Genomic DNA, 22,183 nt, shown 5'->3' on the forward strand with positions numbered 1-22,183 from the left:
GAGAAATAAGAAAAGAGTTATGCCTGCATTAGCCAAAGGAAATGAACTTGTAGCAACAAAAGTTCTTACTTGACATTTTCATTCAGCCATAAACAATTATATAATGTTTACCCTGGCAGGCTGGAACTAAGCAGTAATGAGGTTTTGATATAGCATATCCAGTAACAGACTACTACAACAATGAGGTCTGATTCGTCTTTCTTCTCTTTATACTAATAATTCGTAAAGATAGCTTGCCTTTAGTAGTTAGTTGCTACTGGCACTACAAAAAAAAAAGAAGTTGTTAGTTATCCAATCCAATGAAAATAATTAGGAAGCTTCAAACTTTAAAGACTGCAGAAAATTGTTTGCTTTAAAATTTAATTAGACCACAACTCTACAGAGCACTTCTACTTGCATGTGAGGACTGGCATGAGATACCAGCAGACAGGCTTCCCTCCCATGGACAAGGACCACCCTAAGCACCAGCTACCCAGGAAGGGACTCACGTCAGCGCTAGGCCAGAGCTCCTTAATTACACTCTCGATCCTGTTCACCACCTCCATCCGCATCTTCTCCTCCTCAGGTCTTGGAGACATGTATTCATAAAAATCACTGATTTCTTCATGCAGACTGAAGAAAAAAACAGAAAAGTTAATATGAACAGGGGTACTCTAATGAGAAATCACTATCTTAATCTTATATAACTAAGTCTTATAATTCAGCTGATGACTACCTTAATTTTAATGTTATAACTCAAGATAAGCTAAAATGGGAAGGTACAGAATTCAATAAAAAAAAAAGCCAAAGTAATTAAATTTAAGAAATTTCCTGTGCAAAACACTTGCTGGGGTACTAGTGATTAAAAACAGAAAAAAAGCCTACAGTCTAGCCTCTGCCTTTCCACTTCTAAGCTAGTAGACACAAGAAGATACTGAACCCAGGTGACACAGGCAAGCTTCCTGGCAGTGGGGACTGACCCTCTTACCTCTCGGGAATCCATTCCTCACAGTAGCAAACAGTACACCTTTCACAATGGTTTGCTCAGTGAATTGAATTAAGTGTCAAATGAACAAATCAGCCAGTGAACAACAGCAAAGTCTTGAAAAGAATGGCTAGCAGACAAAGGCTCCATGAAGGAGGTGAAGACTTCCAGAGCCTGCGAGGTACAGGGCAACCAGCCAGCTACATGGGCTGTGGCAGGCAGAGTGGGAGAAGCATCTGAAGAGGAAGGCAGGCCCCAGTAAAGGGCAGGCTTTAAATGACTGGCTAAGAGGTTCAAGCTTTCCCCCAGTGGCAACAGAGCTATTTAAATGGTTCTGGGAGGGACTAGAGAGAGACTGACTTTAAAAATGCAGCATTTTAAGAAGATTAAACTGACAACTGTACAAACAATGGACCAGTGAAGAGACCAGACTGGATGCAGGGAAAAGTCATGAATCACTGAGTATATAGAAGGATTGGATGACCTAGAGGATGGTGGCAGGAAAGAGGGGGGCTCCAGAAACAAAACACACACATGTACCCACAGCCCGTGGCCAGGCACAGCGCCTGACTAACATGGCGGTAGGGGGCTAAGGATGCCTTGGAGGGCTGAAGCCTGAGGGACTGGGAGAAAGCTACTGGTCTGGATGAAAGGACAAACTCATTGGGCTGAGCAATGACTTGAACGTGGTCAGGACGGGGAACAGAGAGAAAGCAGTATTCCTTTCTAAGTTGGTGAGTCTGTGAAGAGCTATGGCTGGGAAGGGAAAGTGAAGTGGTCAGCTCATCTTCCCTGGAGCACTGACCACCCATAAGCCTGAGCCACAGAGGTTAAGCACAGGGTCTCTCCCAACTGGGACAGACCAGGAGGCTTGGAGCAACAGGTGCAAAGAGTCTCAGGGTAAGGAGGGACAGGGGGTTTAGCCTGGGGCATAGCAGTGGGAAGGAAGGGCAGACACAACTTCCCAGAGCCTTGAAGAAGGGGCATGCCTGCAACTGCATGGCACCTTCAGGGCCCAGAGCAGGAAGCTGGAAAAACTGGCAGATCAAACATCATTTTAGAGCAGGGGAAAAAAAAGGTTCTACAGCCCAATCCCCAAAGGCTCTAACTTTTGCTACAAGAAACCCTGGAAACTGAAAATTAGACTGATTAAGAAACCAATAGTTCCTCCCTCTCCTGGTTTTTTATTTTTAGCCTAAGAGTCAAAAAACTTGAGTTCTAGACTCAGCTTCTACCTGAGGGCAGCTGTATTCCCTATGACAGGTGACTGGCACTCTCAGGCTTCAGTGTGTCAGGTACAGCACACTAGCTGGTGAGCAGGAGCCTTGTTTCAGGCCTTTAGTTTCAAAACCTGGGCCTTTCGTAGAGGATGATTTACATCAGTGTTCAGCCTGCTTACTATGCAACATATCCTAAAAAGTGAATCTTAAACTCCAGAAAGGTCTGTAGGTTCATCCAGAAGATATCCCAGTGGGGCCATTCTCCTTGCTATATCCCTGGGTACCTTGGGACCTTAAACTTCTGTTCTGAAGTTTTGTTTTGTTCTGAGTTTCCCAGGTTTGATTTTGTTCTCTAAGGTTATCTATCCCCTTCTGCTTCTTAAAGACAACAGCTGAATGGGAATAGCTGTTAGGACGCTTAGGGCTTGTTGTGCTCTTCTGCACAGGTCGGCTGGCAAAGATGAGGGCCATGAATAAACAACAGAACAAATGGACTGCTTCTTATCTCACTGCATAGTCTACTGTGAGTGATCACAGTTTATTTGTAGTTCTAAAACAGATCATAGAAAAACTGTATTTTAACCAACAGGGGGAAAAAACCTAAATGTGACTGCATCTACTCTCAAGGCCCCCTTGCACATTTTCTAATTCAAATAAAGGCAGAAAATATTTAGCACAACTGCCAGTCAATCTGAAGTCATAAGAAACTGATTAAGAATTCATTCTCTCTGGCAGAAGACTTTTCTCTGGCGGGGGTGGGGGGAGGAGAATTCATTCTCTGGCCGGCACAGTGGCTCACGCCTGTAATCCCAGCATTTTGGGAGGCTGAGGCAGGCAGATCACCTGAGGCCAGGAGTTCGAGACCAGCCTGGCCAACATGGTGAAACCCCATCTCTACTAAAATACAAAAATTAGCTGGGCATGGTGGAGCATGCCTGTAATTCCCAGCTCCTCGGGAGGCTGAAGCACAAAAATCACTTGAACCTGGGAGGTGGAGGCTTCAGTGAGCTGAGATCATGCCACTGTACTCCAGCTTGGGCAATGGAGTCAGACACCATCTCAAAAAAAAAGAGGATGCATTCTCTAAACATTACCAAGTGCCTACGTTCAAGGCACTAGGAAGAAACTGACTCATCAAACATGATCCTTGCCCTGGGTTACTTGCATCTAACAATGAAAAGGAACACTTACTTAAAATAGTTTTGTAGTGTGCACAATGCATACATTCTGTACTATTCCACTGTAGACAGCTTCCAGATGAATGATTCAGAGCTTTCCAATGATCACAGCTGCCCAGGATGGACTGGGTTGCCTTGTAGGCTAAGGTCACTACCAGCATTCAGAAACTAGATGACCATGAGGCAAACAAAGGTCCAATAAAAGGGATTTCTGAACTTGGTAAAAATTAGAGAAGATTCTAAAATTCACTTTCAGTGCTGTGATTCTAGGACTTTAACTAGCACAATAATTTGGGGGGGAAATTGTTACAGACTTAGAAGACAAGCTCTGACAACTACTCTCAACAATCAATAGCCCATGGCACCACCTTCCTACTTAAGGAAAAATGGTTCCACAGGTTACTGTATTTTGACTGATGTATATTTGCCACACTAGAAGGGGGGAAAGAGGAATAGAGAAAAAGAGGAAGGCTATTATTAAACCAAAACAACCCATGCAAAGTCGGAAGAGGAAACCCAATCTCAGTTTCTCATCCACACCAGGCACAAGCATCACTATCTCACCTATATGTAACTAGCTATGTGTGAAATACTCGGAGATCAACCAGATAAAATATCTTGGAACACTGAGAAAATAAACCTCAAGTACAGATTTTAAAATAATTCTGAGGGTCTCTATCCCCAGGACTGAGTAATTTTACTGCCACAGTGCCTTGCATATCCAGGTACTTAAAATACCCTGACAGACTGGAAATCCATTTGTTGAGTGTGCACTGGAAGTCTGGCTCTCATTTGAGTGCCACAGTGGATACCTGAGGAATTTTGTAGGCTTGCTTTCACATGCTAATATAATTTTATGCCTCTGAAAGCATCCAAGTACACAGAGAAAACTTTAGTTTCTCCGGTGTTTGGATCAAAATTTAATATGATTTATAAATAGGTACTGCTGAACAACACATGCCCAGTGTTACAGTTTCTCCTATGAAATTATAAAACGCATTACACTGAAGAATGACAAAATTACAGAATATAACTCTTCTGTGATCTGAACTCATATGTACCAAAAACTACAGTGTCCTCTGAAGAATATCAGTGTTTTTACGTTAAAAGGAAAAGTGGCCCAGCCACAGTGGCTCACCCTGTAACCCTAGCACTTTGGGAGGCTGAAGTGGATGGATTGCTTGAGTCCAGGAGTTCTAGACCAGCCTGGATGACATGGTGAAACCCCATCTCTACAAAAATACAAAAAATAAGCTGGCTGCAGTGGCTCACGCCTATAATCCCAGCACTTTGGGAGGCTGAGGCAGGCAGACCACGACCAGGTCAGGAGTTTGAGACCAGCCTGACCAACATGGTGAAACCCCATCTCTACTACGAATACAAAAATTAGCCAAGCATGGTGTTGCGCACCTGTAATACCAGTTACTCGGGAGGCTAAGGCAGGAGAATCACTTGAACCCAGGAGGTGGAAGTTGCAGTGAGCCGAGATCATGCCACTGAACTCCAGACTGGGCAACAGAGCAAGACTGACTCACAGCCAGCCCCTCTGCTCAGCACCGTCCCATGTGGCTCATCCACGCTTCTGTTCAGGGGTGACACTGCTTCCCAAGAGATACCTGCCCAGATATAGCGTGTCTGAACCCACCTCCACATCAAGGTCCAGTGTTCCCAGTTCTGTAACTTTAATTCTGTCACTTTTATTACCAACTTCATCCTTACATGAAGGAACTGACAAAGTTCTATTCAGTAATTGTCAATAACAGGACATCCTTCCACCAAAAAAACTGTCAACAACAGGATGTCCCCTCATCAAAAAAAAAAAAAAAAAAAAAAAATCTTAAGGTCCGTGATATCCAATTTTGAAACACATATATTGAAAAGGCACTCATACACATGTGGGTAAGTATAAATTACTACAATCTCTCCAGAGGTTGTTCTACTAATAAATGATACCATTTACACAAATACTTTTTAAAATTTCCCTTCTTTCCATCCTCCAGAAATATTTTCATGAGGGAACAAGGATATCTATATAATGATGCTCACCACAGGATTATTTAGAATATTAAAAAATTTAAAAACATTATCAATGTCCATCAACAGGATCTAATTAAATAATCATAGAAGCACCCACTGACTGACTTTCTCTTTATAGCCAATAACATTTTTAAAAGAATGAAGTAAAGCTATATAAGCTGATAAAGATGTCAGATATGTTAAGTTTGAAAGAAAATGCACAAAAAATGTTTTCAGCAGAACCCCTTTTGTATGCATTAGAAAGACATGTGCAGGGGCAGGGATGGTGGCTCACGCCTATAATCCCAGCACTTTGGGAGGCTGAGATGGGTGGATCACTTGTGGTCAGGAGTTTGAGACCAGCCTGGCCAATATGGTGAAACCCGTCTCTACTAAAAATACAAAAATTAGCTGGGCGTGGTGGTGGGTGCCTGTAATCCCAGCTACTCAGGAGGTTGAGGCATGAAAATCACTTGAACCCAGGAGGCAGAGGTTGCAGCAAGCCGAGATCACGCCACTGCACTCTAGCCTGAGCAATAGAGCAAGACTCAATCTCGAAAAAAAAAAAAAGGACATGTAAAAACACACACAGAGGGGAGACACAAAATACGTTCCTATTTGCATTGCAAGTTTTCTGGAAGGAGAACTGTTAAAGAGATTACCTTAGGGACAGGGACTTTTGCCCAGTGGAGGGTACAGGCAGGAGAGTTAGGAAGACTTATTTTTATTTTGTACCTTCCTTCCTGTACTACTATAATTTTTTTAAAAAACATCAGCATGTATTTGTCCACTTTTCTAACACCAATTGTTGTCTTCTTGATGAGATTATAGGCCAGATTTGTTGTCACCTTTGTATTTTCCCACGTGAAAAATACAGTTCTGAGTTACGTGTTCCACTCGCTAATTGGCCCTCTGCCCAACTCACACAGAACAGAGTCTATATACGATGGATACTATTAACAGTGATTACATCTGAAGAAGGACTAGGGGGGTTATTTTAAGAAAAATGCATATATGTTAATTAACAAATGTATATTTTAAAACAATAACTTCATCACAAAAAAATTCATTACAGAAAACTAACACAAAGCAGAAACACTTAAATTACTCTAGTAATCTAACCTTACAGACTACTCTAGTAATCTAACCTTACAGACACACTTAGAAAGAAGGTGACCTGGGTTGGCTGTGGAAGGAGCTCAGTGGCTAGCCTTCGGGCAATATTGACACCGGGGAACACAAAAGACCCCCAAACCTAGGAATGCAGTGACAGCATACACCAGTACATTTGGCAAAGTTTCTGCATGCCTAGCGCAGTGTGTGCTGAGTTTCTGCTAGTATCTGGCCCACCCTGAGATTTATATACTCAAACATGTTGCAAGGCAAATTTCTGGAAGAATACACAAAAACTGCTAAGCAGGACTTTCCTCTAGGGTGGAACAGAGGTCTGAATTTGCATGATTTTGTACTGTTTGATTTTTTTCAAACCTGCCTAGGCACCAAGAGAAGTGAGTGACTCAAGGCCCTGGGGTAATGGCAGTGCAATGATTGACATCTTCAGAAGACTGCAGATGGATCTTTACCAAGAAACTCATGCACACATCTAGCCTCCTGTACTTGCAGGTCCCAGCTAGACATCTCTACCAAGATGTCACCTCAGACTAAACAAGTCCAAAATACTATTGCTTGTCTTCTCTTAAACCTATCCCTACTCCTTGTGTTTTCCTCCCTGAGTTACTGTTTCCTTGAATGGAAACTTTGGTCTTCGTTGGTTCACCTTTCTCCATCTACAGAGCCAAGAGGTTTCCAAATCCTTCTAACCAAAACCAAAACCCAAAACACTGCCAAATCAGACCCTGTCCCTCCACCTTCCCTGACAGTGCTTTGAGTTCAAGTCCTTTTTTCTCATAGAATACTGTGGCAGCCTCCAAACTGGTCTCCCTGCCATAAGCCTCTCCCTAGGATATCGCTGCATGATTACCGAGGTCCCCTTCATTAGCCTACCTGTGTCACTTCCACACTCCTTATGGTAACATGGCCTACCTTTCCAGTCTCACTTCTGAAAGCTTCTGAGCCCTCTTCTATGACAGTCCCACAGAACTGGACTGGGGCATGCCTTGCCTCTTCAAGAATCACCCTCTCACTCAGGTTTGGGGAGCTCAATATCAGCTTCTCTGTAAAATTCCCAGAGGCAGAATGACTTCAGAGCCTCCTGAGAGCTCCTAGAGGATGGCAGGCCAGGCCTACCTGTGGCAGAGCAGTCAGGCTTACAGGCCTCCCCACTCAGACTCAACTCTGCCTGCTTTGGCTCTGTGTGCCCAGACGCAGGACTCAGCACAGAGAAGCGCCTCCTTAGGGAGGGACCTTCTGTTCACAGGATGACATCTACCGACACCAATGTCCACATAGTCTCAAAAGGGACATGATGTTCCTTAAAATGAGCTCTGAACCAAGATCCAAGAAAATGGATGCTCACACAGTGTGGCTGAGAACTGACAAAACCAGAAAGGAGGACAATTTGACCCAAGAACTATAGATGTCCACTATCCCTAAAGAAGGCAATTCCACCTCTCAGAATATAGCCAAAGGAAGTAAGTCTGCATGGGCACAGAGATAAGATGATAAAATACTCACAATCAACATGTAATTTTCTTTAAAAAGCCAAGGTTTACAAGTGGAATGCCTAATGTTTTACATTTTAAAGTCGGTACAATATGCCTACCTTCTACAGTACCAATAACAATACGAGGTCACTTGAAAAAAAGCCATGCCTAATTAGGAAGCTCTCCAGTTCCAAAGCAGAAAGTCAAAAAGCCTCCTGTCTCCTGTATTTGTGGACAAGAAAATTCATTACCCTAAATAATCTGTACTATCTCCCAAGATTTAAAAAAACAAGGGAGAGAGAAAATACAGATGATATACAGATTTTTCTTTTTTTTTTTTTAAAGATGGGGTTTCCCCATGATGGCCAGCCTTGTCTTGAACTCCTGACCTCAGGTGATCCACCCACCTCGGCCTCCCAAACTGCTAGGATTACAGGCGTGAGCCACCACGGCCAGCAATATACAGATTTAAATACAGAAATACAGATTTAAAAGGAAAAAGAAAGAGCCCATATATCTTACTTTTATGAACGCTGCAGGTATTTTCAACAGTGAATCATGGCTAAGGAATGCCATATTTGCTATGGTAACCCTTCCTCGGTTAGGACATGAGAGTGAAAGTGCAGGGAATGGATATTCATCTATGTGTCCTAAATTACAGTTTTCATTTTTAAATTCTTTTAAGAGGTACTCGTGCCTGCTTTCCTAGAAATTAGAGCATTCCTTTTAAATACCATCGCCAGTTGCACTCAATTTCTGCAGTATAATTTTTTTAGGCCAATGTTTCAGAAGGATGGTTTTTCAGTTGATTTTCTCTTGGTCCCTTCCCACTTTGCTGCTATGAACAGAGATAATAAAAACCACCCGATTCTCCCCAGGCCTCTATCTTTTGCCACCCGACCTTACCACTACTTTCAATTGATTATAAGGAGAGAACAAGAAAAGAAATCATTACCCAAGAGTTGCTTTATCTAATTCAGGTCAAAAATTCTTTCCCCTTCCAATAAAATTTCTGAACTACCCAAACTACTCTTGAGTAGATCTAACCAAATTTGGGTAAAGTCAAGAAGCCTAAAGAGAATGGTTGATGAAGTATTCTCTAAGATCAAATATGTTGAAACTAAGGCTTGATTAATAAATGTATTCCCCAAATGGGAAACCTTGAAATATCTGAGTGAAGAAAAAAACAAAACACAAATAAACAAGGCAATCTTTCCAAATGCCAATAAGAAGTTTGTTATATTCTTAAATATAATAATGAAATATGGATGTATTTAACCCACATAATCCCAATACCAAAACTTCATTCATGGATTTATTTGTTGTTTCCTTTTAGTGGAAGGGCTGCTGGTGTTTAAGAACAGATGCTGCTCTGTAAAAGCACAACCATTTGTAGCATCTTTCCCTATGTTATGGTACAGGTAAAAGCGGCACAGAATCAGCAAAGGGGCACCTTACATTCAAGGACCCCTACCTATGAAAATCCCAGTATCCATGGCTGGGCACAGTGGCTCGCGCCTATAATCCTAGCACTTTGAGAGGCCAAGGTGGGTGGATCACCTGAGGTCAGGAGTTCAAGACCAGCCTGGCCATCATGGTGAAACCCCATCTTTAAAAAAAAAAAAAAAGAAAGAAAATCCTAGTATCCAAAACATACTAACAGTGATTACTTGCTCAATAAATAATTTATATTAAATAGGGCATGCTCCCAACGCATATTTAAAATGTTTTAACTATTAGTAGTCACTACTTGGATAATGAAATTGGAAACAAGACTGATTTGGAGAAAAGATATCAGCACTTTTTTTTGGTACCAAATTTCTTTTTTTTTTTTTTTTTTTTTTTGAGACGGAGTTTCGCTCTTCTTACCCAGGCTGGAGTGCAATGGCGCGATCTCGGCTCACCGCAAACTCCGCCTCCTGGGCTCAGGCAATTCTCCTGCCTCAGCCTCCTGAGTAGCTGGGATTACAGGCACGCGCCACCATGCCCAGCTAGTTTTTTGTATTTTTAATAGAGACGGGATTTCACCATGTTGACCAGGATGGTCTCGATCTCTCGACCTCGTGATCCACCCACCTCGGCCTCCCAAAGTGCTGGGATTACAGGTTTGAACCACCGCGCCCGGCCCCAAATTTCTTTATTTAAATGAAAGGTACAAAGAACTTAAGTGGATGTTTTGGTACAACTTACACAAAAGGTAAGGGAAACCCCAACATGCATGCACTGCCTTGGTGACCAGGGAAGTCAACCCGTGGCTATGGGGAAATTAGCCTAAGGCTTAGCTTTCATTATCACTGTCTCCCAGGGTGTGCTTGTCAAAGAGATATTGTGCCAAACCAGATTGGGGAGCTCCCATCTTGCGCAAGTTGGTCACGTGGTCACCCAATTCTTTGATGGATTTCACCTGCTCATTCAGGTAATGTGTTTCAATGAAGTCCCACAAATGGGAGTCATTTTTGTCAGTGGCAGTTTGTGCAGTTCCAGTAGTGACTGATTCACATTTTCTTCCAAATGTAATGCACACTCCATCGCATTCAGCCCGCTCTTCCAGTCATCGTGGTCTGGTTTTCCTGATATCCTGAAGGAAGATGCGGCCACCTCGTTGGTTCTGCAGCTTCATCAGTTTCTGGGCATGTTCCCTCTCCTCATGAGATTGGTGAAGAAAGTACTTGGCAAAGTTCTTCAAACCCACATCACCGCGGTCAAAGTAGTAAGATATGGACAGGTAAACACAGGAGGCATAGAGCTACAGGTTGATCTGGCGGTTAATGGCGGACTCTGAATCCTGGTGGTAGTTCTGGCGCACCTGCGAAGGTGATGCGGTCGTCATGGCGGCCGCTAAGAAGAGGTAGCGGCAGTGGCTGTGCTGCGCTGGAGAGAAGGCGGGGGCCTTGGGGCGGTCCGAGGATGCGGTGTGGAGGTGAAGGAGGGCTGGCTGCGCGCGGCGGGGGACGAGCGCCAGGTTCCCTCCAAGCACCGGGTTCCGTCCAAGCACTGTTGAAGCAGGAAACCGCGGCGAAGAACGTCTCAGAACTTGCTTTTTCTACACTGTTGAAATATTTTGGCTAAGTGCTGGTATTTATTTTTTTCTTTATATTAGAGACTGTGTCTCACTATGTTGTCCAGGCTAGTCCCAAACTCCTGAGCTCAAGCAATCTGAGCACCTTAGCCTCCCAAAGTGCTGGGATTACAGGCATGCATCACTGCATCAAGCCTTTTTTTTTTCTTTTAATAGACAGAGTCTTCTTCTGTCACCCAGGCTGGAGTACAGTGGCTCACTCTACCCTCTGCCTCCAGGGTTCATTCGATTCTCATGCCTCAGCCTCCTCAACAGCTGGAAAACAAGTGCATGCTGCCACATCCTGCTAATTTTTGTATTTTTGGTAGAGATGGGCTTTCTCCATGTTCACCAGGCTGGTCTTGAACTCCTGACTGCAAGAGATCTACCTGCCTTGGCCTCCCAAAGTGCTGGGATTACAGGTGTGAGCCACTTCAGACAGCCAGTGCTGGTTGTCTTTTTGTTTGTTGTTTTGTTTTGTTTTTCAGACAGAGTCTGGCTGGAGTGCAGTGGTACATCTTGGCTCACTGCAACCTCCATCTCCCAGGTTCAAGAGATTCTCTCATGCCTCAGCCTCCTGAGTAGCTGGGATTACTGACATGCGCCCCCACACCAACCTAATTTTTGTATATTTAATACAGATGGAGTTTTGCCATGTTGACAAAGCTGGTCTCTAACTCCTGATCTTAGATGATCCACTTGCCTCAGCCTCCCAAAGTGCTGGGACTAAACATGAGCCACCATGCCCAGCCCAGTGCTGGCATTTTTAAAAGCAAAAACAAACTGATTCACAAAGACTCCATTACACATATAAATTACACATATAAACAAAAACATAATATGTACAAACCTAGACTAACTTTTACGAGGTCCTATATTTTTTTCAAAATTAACAAATAAAAAAAACCTCTGGGCTAGAAGAAGTAGCTCAGGCCTATAATCAGCATGTTGGGGGGCTGAGGGCTGGAAAATTGATTGCCTGAGGCCACGAGTTCAAGACAAACCTGGGTAAAAGGGCGAGACCCTGCCTCTACAAAAAAAATTTTTAGCCGGGTGCGGTGGCTCGAGCCTGTAATCCCAGCACTTTGGGAGGCCGAGGTGGGTGGATCACGAGGTCGAGAGATCGAGACCATCCTGGTTAACATGGTGAAACCCCGTCTCTACTAAAAATACAAAAAAATTAGCTGGGCATGGTGGCGCGTGCCTGTAATCCCAGCTACTCAGGAGGCTGAGGCAGGAGAATTGCCTGAACCCAGGAGGCGGAGGTTGCGGTGAGCCGAGATCGCGCCATTGCACTCCAGCCTGGGTAAGAAGAGCGAAACTCCGTCTCAAAAAAAAAAAAAAAAAAAAAAAAAAAAAATTTTAATTAGCAGGGTGTGGTGGTGTGTGCCTATAGTCCCAGCTACTCAGAAGGCTGAGGCAAGAGGATTGCTTGAGCCTGGGAGAAGCTGAGGCTGCAGTGAGCCATGTTCATGCCACTGTACTCCAGCCTGAGCAACAGAGTGAGACCCTGTCTCAAAAAATAAAAAATAAAAAAACCCACAAAAATAAAGCAAAAGGCAAGTATTCAAAACAAAGAACTCATAGTACTCAACAATAAGAAAATAAACAACCCATTTTTTAAAATGGGCTGAAGACCTAAACAAAGACCTCACTAAAGAAGATACACAGATGACAAGTAAACATATTAAAAAGATGCTCAATGTCATGTATCACTAAAGAACTGGAAATTAAAACAAGTGGGACAGCATTATATACCTAATAGAATGACCAAAATCTAGAACACTGACAACACCAAATGCTGGTAAGGATGCACAACAACAGAGGCTCATTCATGGCTGGCAGGAATGCAAAATGGCGTGGCCACTTTGAAAGACATTTTCTTTTTTCTTCTACTTATTTTGTACTTAGTTTTGCTTCCTCACCCTCTGACTCATCTTTTTTTCTTTTGTTTTTAAGTCAGGGTCCTGCTTTGTCACCCAGGCTGCAGTGCAGTGGTATGATCACAGTTCACTGCCACCTCCAGGTCCTGGGCTCAAGTGAGCCTCCCACCTCAGTCTCCCAAGCAGTTAGGACTACAGGCACATATGACTACACCCAACTAATTTTTAAATTTTTTGTAGAGATGAGGTCTTGCTATGTTGCCCAGGCTAATCTTGAACTCCTGGCTTCAGGGGATCCTCTTGTCTCAGCCCCACATTGTGCTAGGGTTACAGGCATGAGCCCCCACACCCAGCTGGCAGTTTCTTAGAAAACTAAACATACTCTTACCGTACAATTCAGCAATTGTTCATACACAAACCTACACCGAATGTTTATAGCAGCTTTATTCATAATTGTCAAACTGGGCACAGTGTATACCTATAATCCCAGTTACCCAGGAGGCTGAGGAGAGGGGTTCACTTGAGCCCAGGTGTTCATGAGCCCAGTAAGGAAAATACAATGACACCCTGTCTCAAAACATTTTTAAAAACTATCAAAACCTGGAAGCAACCAAATGACCTTCAGTAGGTTAATGGATCAACTGTGGTACATCCATACAATGGAATGTTATTCAGGACTAAAAAGAAATGAGCTATCAATCCAGGAAAAGATTTGGAGGAATTTTAAATGCATACTACTAGATAAAAGAAGTCAATCTGAAAAGGCTACATGCTGTATGATTCCAAGGGCATGACATTCTGGGAAAGGGAAAACTATGGAGGCAGAAAATAGATCAGTGTTTGCCACGGGCTGAGGGAAGGGATAAATTAATAGGTGAAGCGCAAGATTTTTAGAGCACAAATTGTGTCCAGCACCCTTTATTGAATGTTCCATCCCTTTCTCAGTGACTGAGTACATGCTGTTCCAGTCTGCCCAAAGGACTGTCCCCTTACAGCCTCCCTCACCCCCCACAGTAATTCTATCACCCCACACTTTTCTTGGGAAACTATTCCTATCCCTACTATTCCATGTGATTCTGGTGAGGCTGCACTGCAAAGCCAGCTGGCAGTTCAGGGCAGGAAGAGCCATGGGTAGCCCCCAATTAGTGTAGCATCCCCATGGTCATGGGCCAAGGATGGGCACATGGCCACAGCAGCCCAAGCGGTATCTTCCTTAGGACTTTACACACTGACTCTAAGGAAGGTCACTTCCCTCTTTGATCTCAAAGTATAAAAATAGAATCCTGGAAGTATCAAAAACCATACCTCCTTTTCTCTGGCTGCATAAAGGAAGCTATTCGCAACAGCAGAAAATGGAGCCAACCCCCAAAAATATCAAAGTCAGGGAGAGATAGGCACTGAGCTTTCTCTGGAGTCACTAAAGCAAATACCACCTTTGGTTAAGAAATTATGAGTTTATTTACTTGCACCTGAAAGACTCCTGATTCATACACAAAGCCTTTGATTATATACACTCTCATCACAGTTGGGTCAGGTCTTAAGTGTTCTTTTCACATCTATGGCTATTTCTGTCTATTTGAGGGCTCAGATTACCCTTTAAAATTCACGTATAAATCTATAAGTAGTTGAAAGTACAAAACCAATCGTCTTCCAAACTCATCTTTAGTTTTCAAAATGTTGTTGGATGTTCTTGCCTGTGATGTTTTCAGCTTTGTTGAATCTGTGGTCTCTGTCTCAACCACAACTGAGAAAGCGTTTCTCTGCATTGCCTTATGGATTACTTGTGTTTTTCTCTGCATTGCCTTGTATATTATTTGAGGATAATAAAAATCTATAGATACACCTATTGTATACTCATAATATTTTGAAGAAATCTATAGAATTATAGGGTTTGTTTGTTTTTTTATAGAGATGAGGTTTCACTGTAACCTCAAGTGATCCATCCGCCTTGGCCTCCCAAAGTGCTGGGATTACAAATGTGAGCCACCACACCCAGCCTAGAATTATAGTTTTTAGAAGCACAATGGTAACAACTGTTTCCTCAACATCCTCCACAATCTCATCCCAGTTCATGTCAAAGGGCCAATTATGAAAGTCATTCTTGCTTGACAACTTGTTGTATGGGGAGGAAAATAAGACTTATTTATTATTGATTTTTTTTTTTTTTTTTTTGAGACACAGTTTCACTCTGTAACCCAGGCTAAAGTGTGATCTCAGCTCACTGTGGCCTCCACCTCCTGGGTTCAAGCAATTCTGCCTCAGCCTCCTGAGTAGCTGGGATTACAGACACAGGTCCAGCTAATTTTTGTATTTTTAGTAGAGACAGTGTTTCACCATGTTGGCCAGACTGGTCTTGAACTCCTGACCCCAGTGATCTGCCCACCATGGCCCCCCAAAGTGCTGGGATTACAGGCATGAGCGACCATGCCTCGACTATTAATAATATTTTTAAAAGCTTGATGTTAGCTGCTACATGTTTAGTTATATATTTAAATTTGGGCTGGGCATGGTGCTTCATGCCTATAATCCCAACACTTTGGGAGGCTGAAGCAGGAGGATCGCTTGAGCCCAGGAGTTGAAGACCAGCCTGGGCAATATATCAAGACAGCATCTCTACAAAAAAATTAAAAAATAAATAATATTAAATATATTTTAAAAGTAGCCATTAGGATGACTGTTCTATCAAAAAATAAAATACTAAGTGTTAGCAAGGATGTGAAGAAATTAGAGCCCTTGTACATTGCTGGTGGTAATGTACAACGGTATAGCTGTGTGAAAAACAGTATGACAGTTCTTCAAAAAAGCCACACATGGAATTACCATACGATCCAGCAATTCCACATCTGGGTATATATTCAAAGAATAGATAGCAGAGATGCAAATAGATACTTGTACAGCTATAGCAACATGATTCAAGATAGCCAATAGGTAGAAGCAACCCAAATGTCCAATGATGGATAGATGGAGAAACAAATTGTGATATATACATATAATGGAATATTACTCAATCTTAAAAAGGAAAGAAATTCTACATACGCTACAAAATAGATGAACCTTGAGGACATTAAGCTAATGAAATAAGCTGGTCACAAAAGGATAAATACTGGTTGATTTCACTTATGTGAGGTACCTAGAGTACTAAAATTTCCGTCAGAAAGATAGAAATGTAGAATGGTGGCTGCCAGGGGCTGCAGGAAGGGGAGAATTAAGAGTTCGTGTTTAATGTTTCAATTGGAGATGAAAATTTTCTGGAGACAGATGGTGGTGATAATTGCAAAATAATGTGAATGTATTTAATGCCACTGATCTGCACACTAAAAATGGTTAAGATAGTAAATTGCATGCTATGTGTATTTTACTATAGTGTTTTAAAATGTAGCTACCCCAAAGAATTGTCATTAATGAAATGTGATATGTCCATGAAATGGACATAAAAAAGAACAAAGTATTGAAACGCTGCAACATGGATGAACCTTGAAAATATTATGCTTAGTAAAAAGAAGCCAGACACAAAAGGCATGATTCCATTTATATGCAATATGCAGAAGAGGCAAATCTATACAGACATAAAGAAGATTATTGGGCCACAAGGACTAAATGTTCAACAGGTATAGGGTATCCACTTGGGGCTAAAATGTTCTGAAACTATACAGTTACAGTGGCTGCACAACACTGGGACTGTACTTACTTAATGTCACTGAATTGTACCAATTAAAATGGTCACAGGTAAATGTTAGGTTTTATGTTTTAAGCATATTCAAATATGCACTGTTCTTTAAAAAAAAAAATCCAACAGCTCATGTAGATATCATGTAGCTAATCAGCAGAGATATACCACTGAAGAACTAAGTATTATACTATGGTATAATATCAATCCTAACAATGTTATTTCATATAAATGCCCTAGTTTGTGAAAACAAATACCAAAAATACTATTTTCTTTCTTTTTTGGAAACAGAATCTCACTCTGTTGCTTAGGCTGAAGTATGGTGGCACAATCTAAGCTCACTGCAATCTCTCCTTCCCGAGTTTAAGCGATTCTCCTGCAGTCTCCTGAGTAGCTAGGATTACAAGCATGCACTGCCACACTTGGCTAATTTTGCATTTTTAGTAGAGACAGGGTTTCACCATGTTGGCCAGGATGGTCTCGAACTCCTGACCTTAAGTGATCTACCCACCTCGGCCTCCCCAAAGTGCTGGGATTACAAGCATGAGCTACCACACTTGTCCAAAAATACTATTTTCTTAATAAATATAATTGGTTTTTTATACAAATGGAGAAAACTATTATATTATTATAGAAATACTGAATTACACTGTGGAATGATTGGGGCACTACTTCATGTTATGCACCAAAGATGAATAACGGGTGTTATATACGGAGGAGTTTACACTAACAAGAAATGCGCCACATGCTGAGACATTTCAGAGAGAATAAAGGGGATATCCTCATGGTGACAGCCCAGGGCCTCAGTTCATGTTTTAGTCATTAGCCCCCAAACCTGTCTGGAAAGTTGGGAGGTTCTTTACTCAAAAAAAAAAAAAAAAATTAGGGAAGTTATCTTCCAGTAGAAACCAAGTGCCAAAAGCATTTATAATCAAAGGAACATGAAGGTTCTTTCCTTACAGCTTTATCTTGCCATAACGCACTTGTAATATTTTAAAATCAAACTGGCACAGTCTCACACTTTAAATAGGGACAACTCAGCTGAGAATTTAACAGTAAGAAGACAAGGTACTCTGGGGTCACATAAATCACATAAAACAAACTAATGTGGTAAAAGCCAACCTGACAGAATTTTGACAGCAACATTATTTTTAAATACAAACATATCACTAAGATTAAGAATATAAGCTTTTATTTTGTTTGTATTCAATGAAAACAGCTTTCTTATAGGCAATAAGAAAAGAAGTTACAATGGAATTAAGAAAAAGATATGGATCACCAGCTAAATTAAGAAACCCTAAGATTCCTAGATCTACCATGTAGGGAAACAGAGGCAACATAATAGACAACAGTGAGATGCACTACAAATGGTTACTATGGGAAAAGGGAGGGAGGGGAGCAGAACAAGCTCTGCCTGCCAAACTAGAAATGTCAGCACGTATCTTGTTTTGTTTTTTAAAAACCAAGGGTCTCAGGGTCTTGCTATGTTGCCCAGGCTGGAGCACAGTCACAGTCACAGCTCACTATAGTTCTCGAACTCCTGTGGTCAAGTAATATTCCTGCCTCAGCCTCCCTAGTAGCTGGGAATACAGGTGCCGACCACAGTACCCAAGTTGTTTAAAATTGGGTGAAAAAATTAAATGTACAAGCAGGATAGGGAACAAAGCAATGTTTCGTAACATCTTTAACTGGGTCTGCTAACACTTCTCCAGGTCTATACATTCTCTATGAGAATTTTTAAATGGTGTGTTTTCATTTCAAGTTTACACTAAAACATTAGCATACACTGTTCTGGATCATTGAGAAGCTTCCCTGGAAACACAGAGCTGCCCAGGGATTTCGCAGTCAACATATGCTGTTGTATTTGCCATCAGGCTAAGGACAAACAATAGGATTTTAACTGGTTTGTACTAACAATCAAGAACAGAGTAAGACCTGATCCCTGCGTAATATACACAGCAAGCGAAGGGCAGAGAATACCCCTCCTGGGTTCTGCAGTTGTCAGGGACAAGTGATGAGAGAACTAAGTTACCTCATGGCAAGGTAATAAAAGCCATTCCCAAAGCCTCCCAATCTACCACAGCCACAATACCATATTCACAATGAGAGGAGCAACTGGAATAAAGATTATCTGTTCCATAAAAGTAATTTTAATTTTATTGATTTTTGTCATTTTATCTGTCTTTAATTTGTAAGCTTATTTTCTTTTTCTAATCTGTAAGCAGGCCAGGTGTAGTGGCTCACACCTGTCTTCCCAACACTTTAGGCCAAGGTGAGAACTGCCTGAGCCCAGGAGTTCAAGACCAGTGATTAAGGTACTGTCCCAATTAAAAAAAAAAAAGAAAAGAAAGAAAGACAAAAGGAAAGAAAAAAATGCATACAAGTTTAGAATTTTTATGTGTCAGATGCATTTTTTCTTCTTTTTTAATATAGAAATGGGGTCCTGCTACTATATTGCCCAGGCTGGTCTCAAACTCCTTGGATCAAGGAATCCTTCCACCTTGACCTCCCAAAGTGCTGCAATTACAAGCATGAGCCACCGTGCCCAGCCTTATGACCGTACCTGGCCTTAACATTGTGATGTTACATTCTTAAGTAACATTATAATGAAAATAACTTCAGCTAGCATACCAAGACCATTCAGTTGAGAAAAGATAGTCTTTTCAACAAATATTGATGGGAAAACTGGATATCTATATGCAAAAGACTCAAGTTTGACTTTTTTTTTTTTTTTTTTTGGAGATGGGAGTCTTGCTCCATTGCCCAGGCTGGAGTGGGAGTGCAGTGGTACAATCTTGGCTCACTGCAACCTCTGCCTCCTGGAGTCAAGTGATTCTCCTGCCTCAGTCTCCTGAGTAGCTGGAACTACAGGCATGCACCACCATGCCTGGCTAATTTTTGTTTCAATAGAGACAGGGTTTTGCCATGTTGGCCAGGCTGGTCTCAAACTCCTGATCTCAGGTGATCCACCACCTCAGCCTCCCAAAGTGGTGAGATTACAGGCATGAGCCACTACACCCTGGGCCTCAAGTTTGACTCTTAAACTGTATATAAAAATTAACTCAAAATAGATCAAAGACCTAAACTTAGGGGCTAAAACTATAAAACTGTGGAAAGGAAACAGAGCGAAAGCTATCTGACATTGTATTTGGAAATGGTCTCTCAAATCTGACACTAAATGTACAGGTAACAAAAGAAAAAATATTCTTCAAAATTGAAAGCTTTTGTGCATCAAAGGACACTATCAAGAGAGTAAAGGTCAGGTGCAGTGGCTTAAACCTATCATCTCAACACTTGGAGAGGCTGAGGTAGGAGGATTGCTTGAAGCCACGAGTTTAAGATGAGTCTGGGCAACAAGGTGAGACACTGTCCCTTCAAAAAATGAAAAATAAATAACAATTTAAAAATTGACAGGGCACAGTGGCCCACACCTATAATCCTAGCAGTTCTGGAGGCAAAGGTAGACGATCACTTGAGGTCAGGCAAGATGGCATGACTGCTCTCCAGCCTGGGCAAAAAAGTGAGACAACTCAAAAAAAAAAAAAAAATGTGCAAAGGATGTGATAAAGAGAGACTGGAGCCCTTGAACTTTGCCTGTGGGAAGGTAAAATGATTTAGCTGTGATTGAAAAGTCTGGCCATCCCTCAAAGAGTTAAACATAGAATTCTCATATGATCTAGCAATTCCACTCCTAGGTATAGAACCAAAGGAACTGAAATCAGATTCAAACGAGTACATGGTCACCAATGTTCATACCAGCATTATTCTCAATAATTAAAGGTGGAAGCAATCCAAATGTCCATTGAGGTTGAATGAAAAAACACAATGTGGTATATACAAACAATGCAATATTAATTATCTCTAAAAGAATTAAAGTGATACAAGAGACCACATGGATGAATCTTGGAATCGGCCTGCTAGATGAAGAAAGAAAGAAACACAATTAAAGCATTGCAAAAGAAAAAAAGTCCGAAACAAAACAACAAATATGTAGGATTCCACTTAGATGGAATAGACAAATTGATAGAGACAGATAGATAGTAGGATGGTGGTTGCCAGCATCTGGTTGCAGGGATGGAGTGAGAAACTATTGTTTAATCAGTACAGAGTTTCTGTTTAGGATGATGAAAAGTTCTGGCAATGGTCAATGGTGATGGTTGTACAACACTGTGAATGTACTTAATGCCGCTGAATTGTATACTTAAAAATGGCTAAAATGGTAAATTTTATCTTATGTATACTTTATAGTTAATACTGGACATCTGCAAAAATGTTTTATGCAGAACTTAATTTGAGAAACAGAACTACAGAATTAAGTTACACCATTTATGTAATGTTTAAAAACACAGACAACCATGTACCAATCGATGTAAGCATAGGTGAGAGCACGAAAGTGCAGATGGAAAGGGCTCACATTTGCCTCTGAGGACTGGTTACCTCTGGGGAAGTGGGGGTGGAGGGAGAGTGAGACGACATATGTCAAGGGTCTTCAGGAAATCTGAGTAGTTGCATTCCCTAAGGTAAGAGAGAGGGAGGCAGGGAAGGAAGGAGGTAAAAAGGAATTCAAATGTGTTAAATCCTAGTGGTAGGTAACCAAAGGTTCAATATGTTACTCTGTATCCTCTTCACGTTTAAATAATTATAAAAAACAAACTCTGAAATCACTAAAAATGAAAGGTTTATACAATGAAGGAGCATGCAAATTCAAACTTCCCTCAGCCATCTTACACAGTGAATGAACAGACAATCCACTGACATGAAACAATGTTCCAGAACTTAGCATAAAGACCGGCTTGAACTTTCCTTCCCTCCTCTCTTTTCACAGGTCTAAGATGTCATGATCAGACAACTGGAGTTGCCTATCACCAGTCACTAGCCAGACTTCTCTCTCACTTCAAGACCATAATTGGTCCTACACTTTTTACTTGCCTCCAAAACTGCAAGTTAAGTAAGCATGAATTCACCTTAGAAGTAAGCTAAAAAGCTGTGGCATTTCTCTCAATATACAAGTATATTCCTACTAGACTAGTAATACAGAGTAAGATTGGTTCATGATTTACTTTCTGCAAGTAACTGAAAATTGTCATTAGTAAGATGCAGAAATTCCCACAAAAGCCAGGAACTTGGTAACAAACTACAACTTGGAGCTTGCTTCTTCGCTAGTCATACCAAGACTATATAGAGTATCAGGGTGGAAATAACCGTAGCACGTCTCTCTCTCTCTCTCTTTTGCCTGCGCAATTACGTCTTTTGTTTTTCTTTTTAGGCAAAGCACTATTTCCATGATAGTACAGGGAATGTGAGAACACAACAAGCTCAAATAACACTCAGAACCAAAAGCGGGGATATTCCTAGATAATGACCCAAGAGAACTGAAAATGTATGCTCACACAAAAATTCCAGCATGATACTCAGGAGCCTGAGCCTGGGTTCCTCATTTGAACCCAGGAAGCTCAAAGAGGCTGCAGTGAGCCAAGATTGCACCACTGCACTCCAGCTTGGGTAACAGAGTGAGACTGCCCTCTGCCTTCCCACCCAAAAACAAAAAAACAAAAAAACAAAAAGCCACCTCAAGCATGAACATTTATGGCAGC

The 22,183-nt window shown here is 41.6% G+C and overlaps 1 protein-coding gene across 2 annotated transcripts in view; it reads right to left on the reverse strand.

Moving 5' to 3' along the window:
* Positions 1–22,183, reverse strand: part of TENT4B (terminal nucleotidyltransferase 4B) — a 71,079-nt gene that overhangs the window by 20,002 nt on the left and 28,894 nt on the right. For both annotated transcript variants that reach the window (XM_010347829.3, XM_003937258.4), the window contains exon 2: positions 489–612. In XM_010347829.3, coding sequence (XP_010346131.2) covers positions 489–612 — 124 coding nt within the window. The remainder of the gene's footprint in view (positions 1–488; positions 613–22,183) is intronic.

This window comes from Saimiri boliviensis, chromosome 1, assembly GCF_048565385.1.
Source record: "Saimiri boliviensis isolate mSaiBol1 chromosome 1, mSaiBol1.pri, whole genome shotgun sequence".
Taxonomy (NCBI): domain Eukaryota; kingdom Metazoa; phylum Chordata; class Mammalia; order Primates; family Cebidae; genus Saimiri; species Saimiri boliviensis.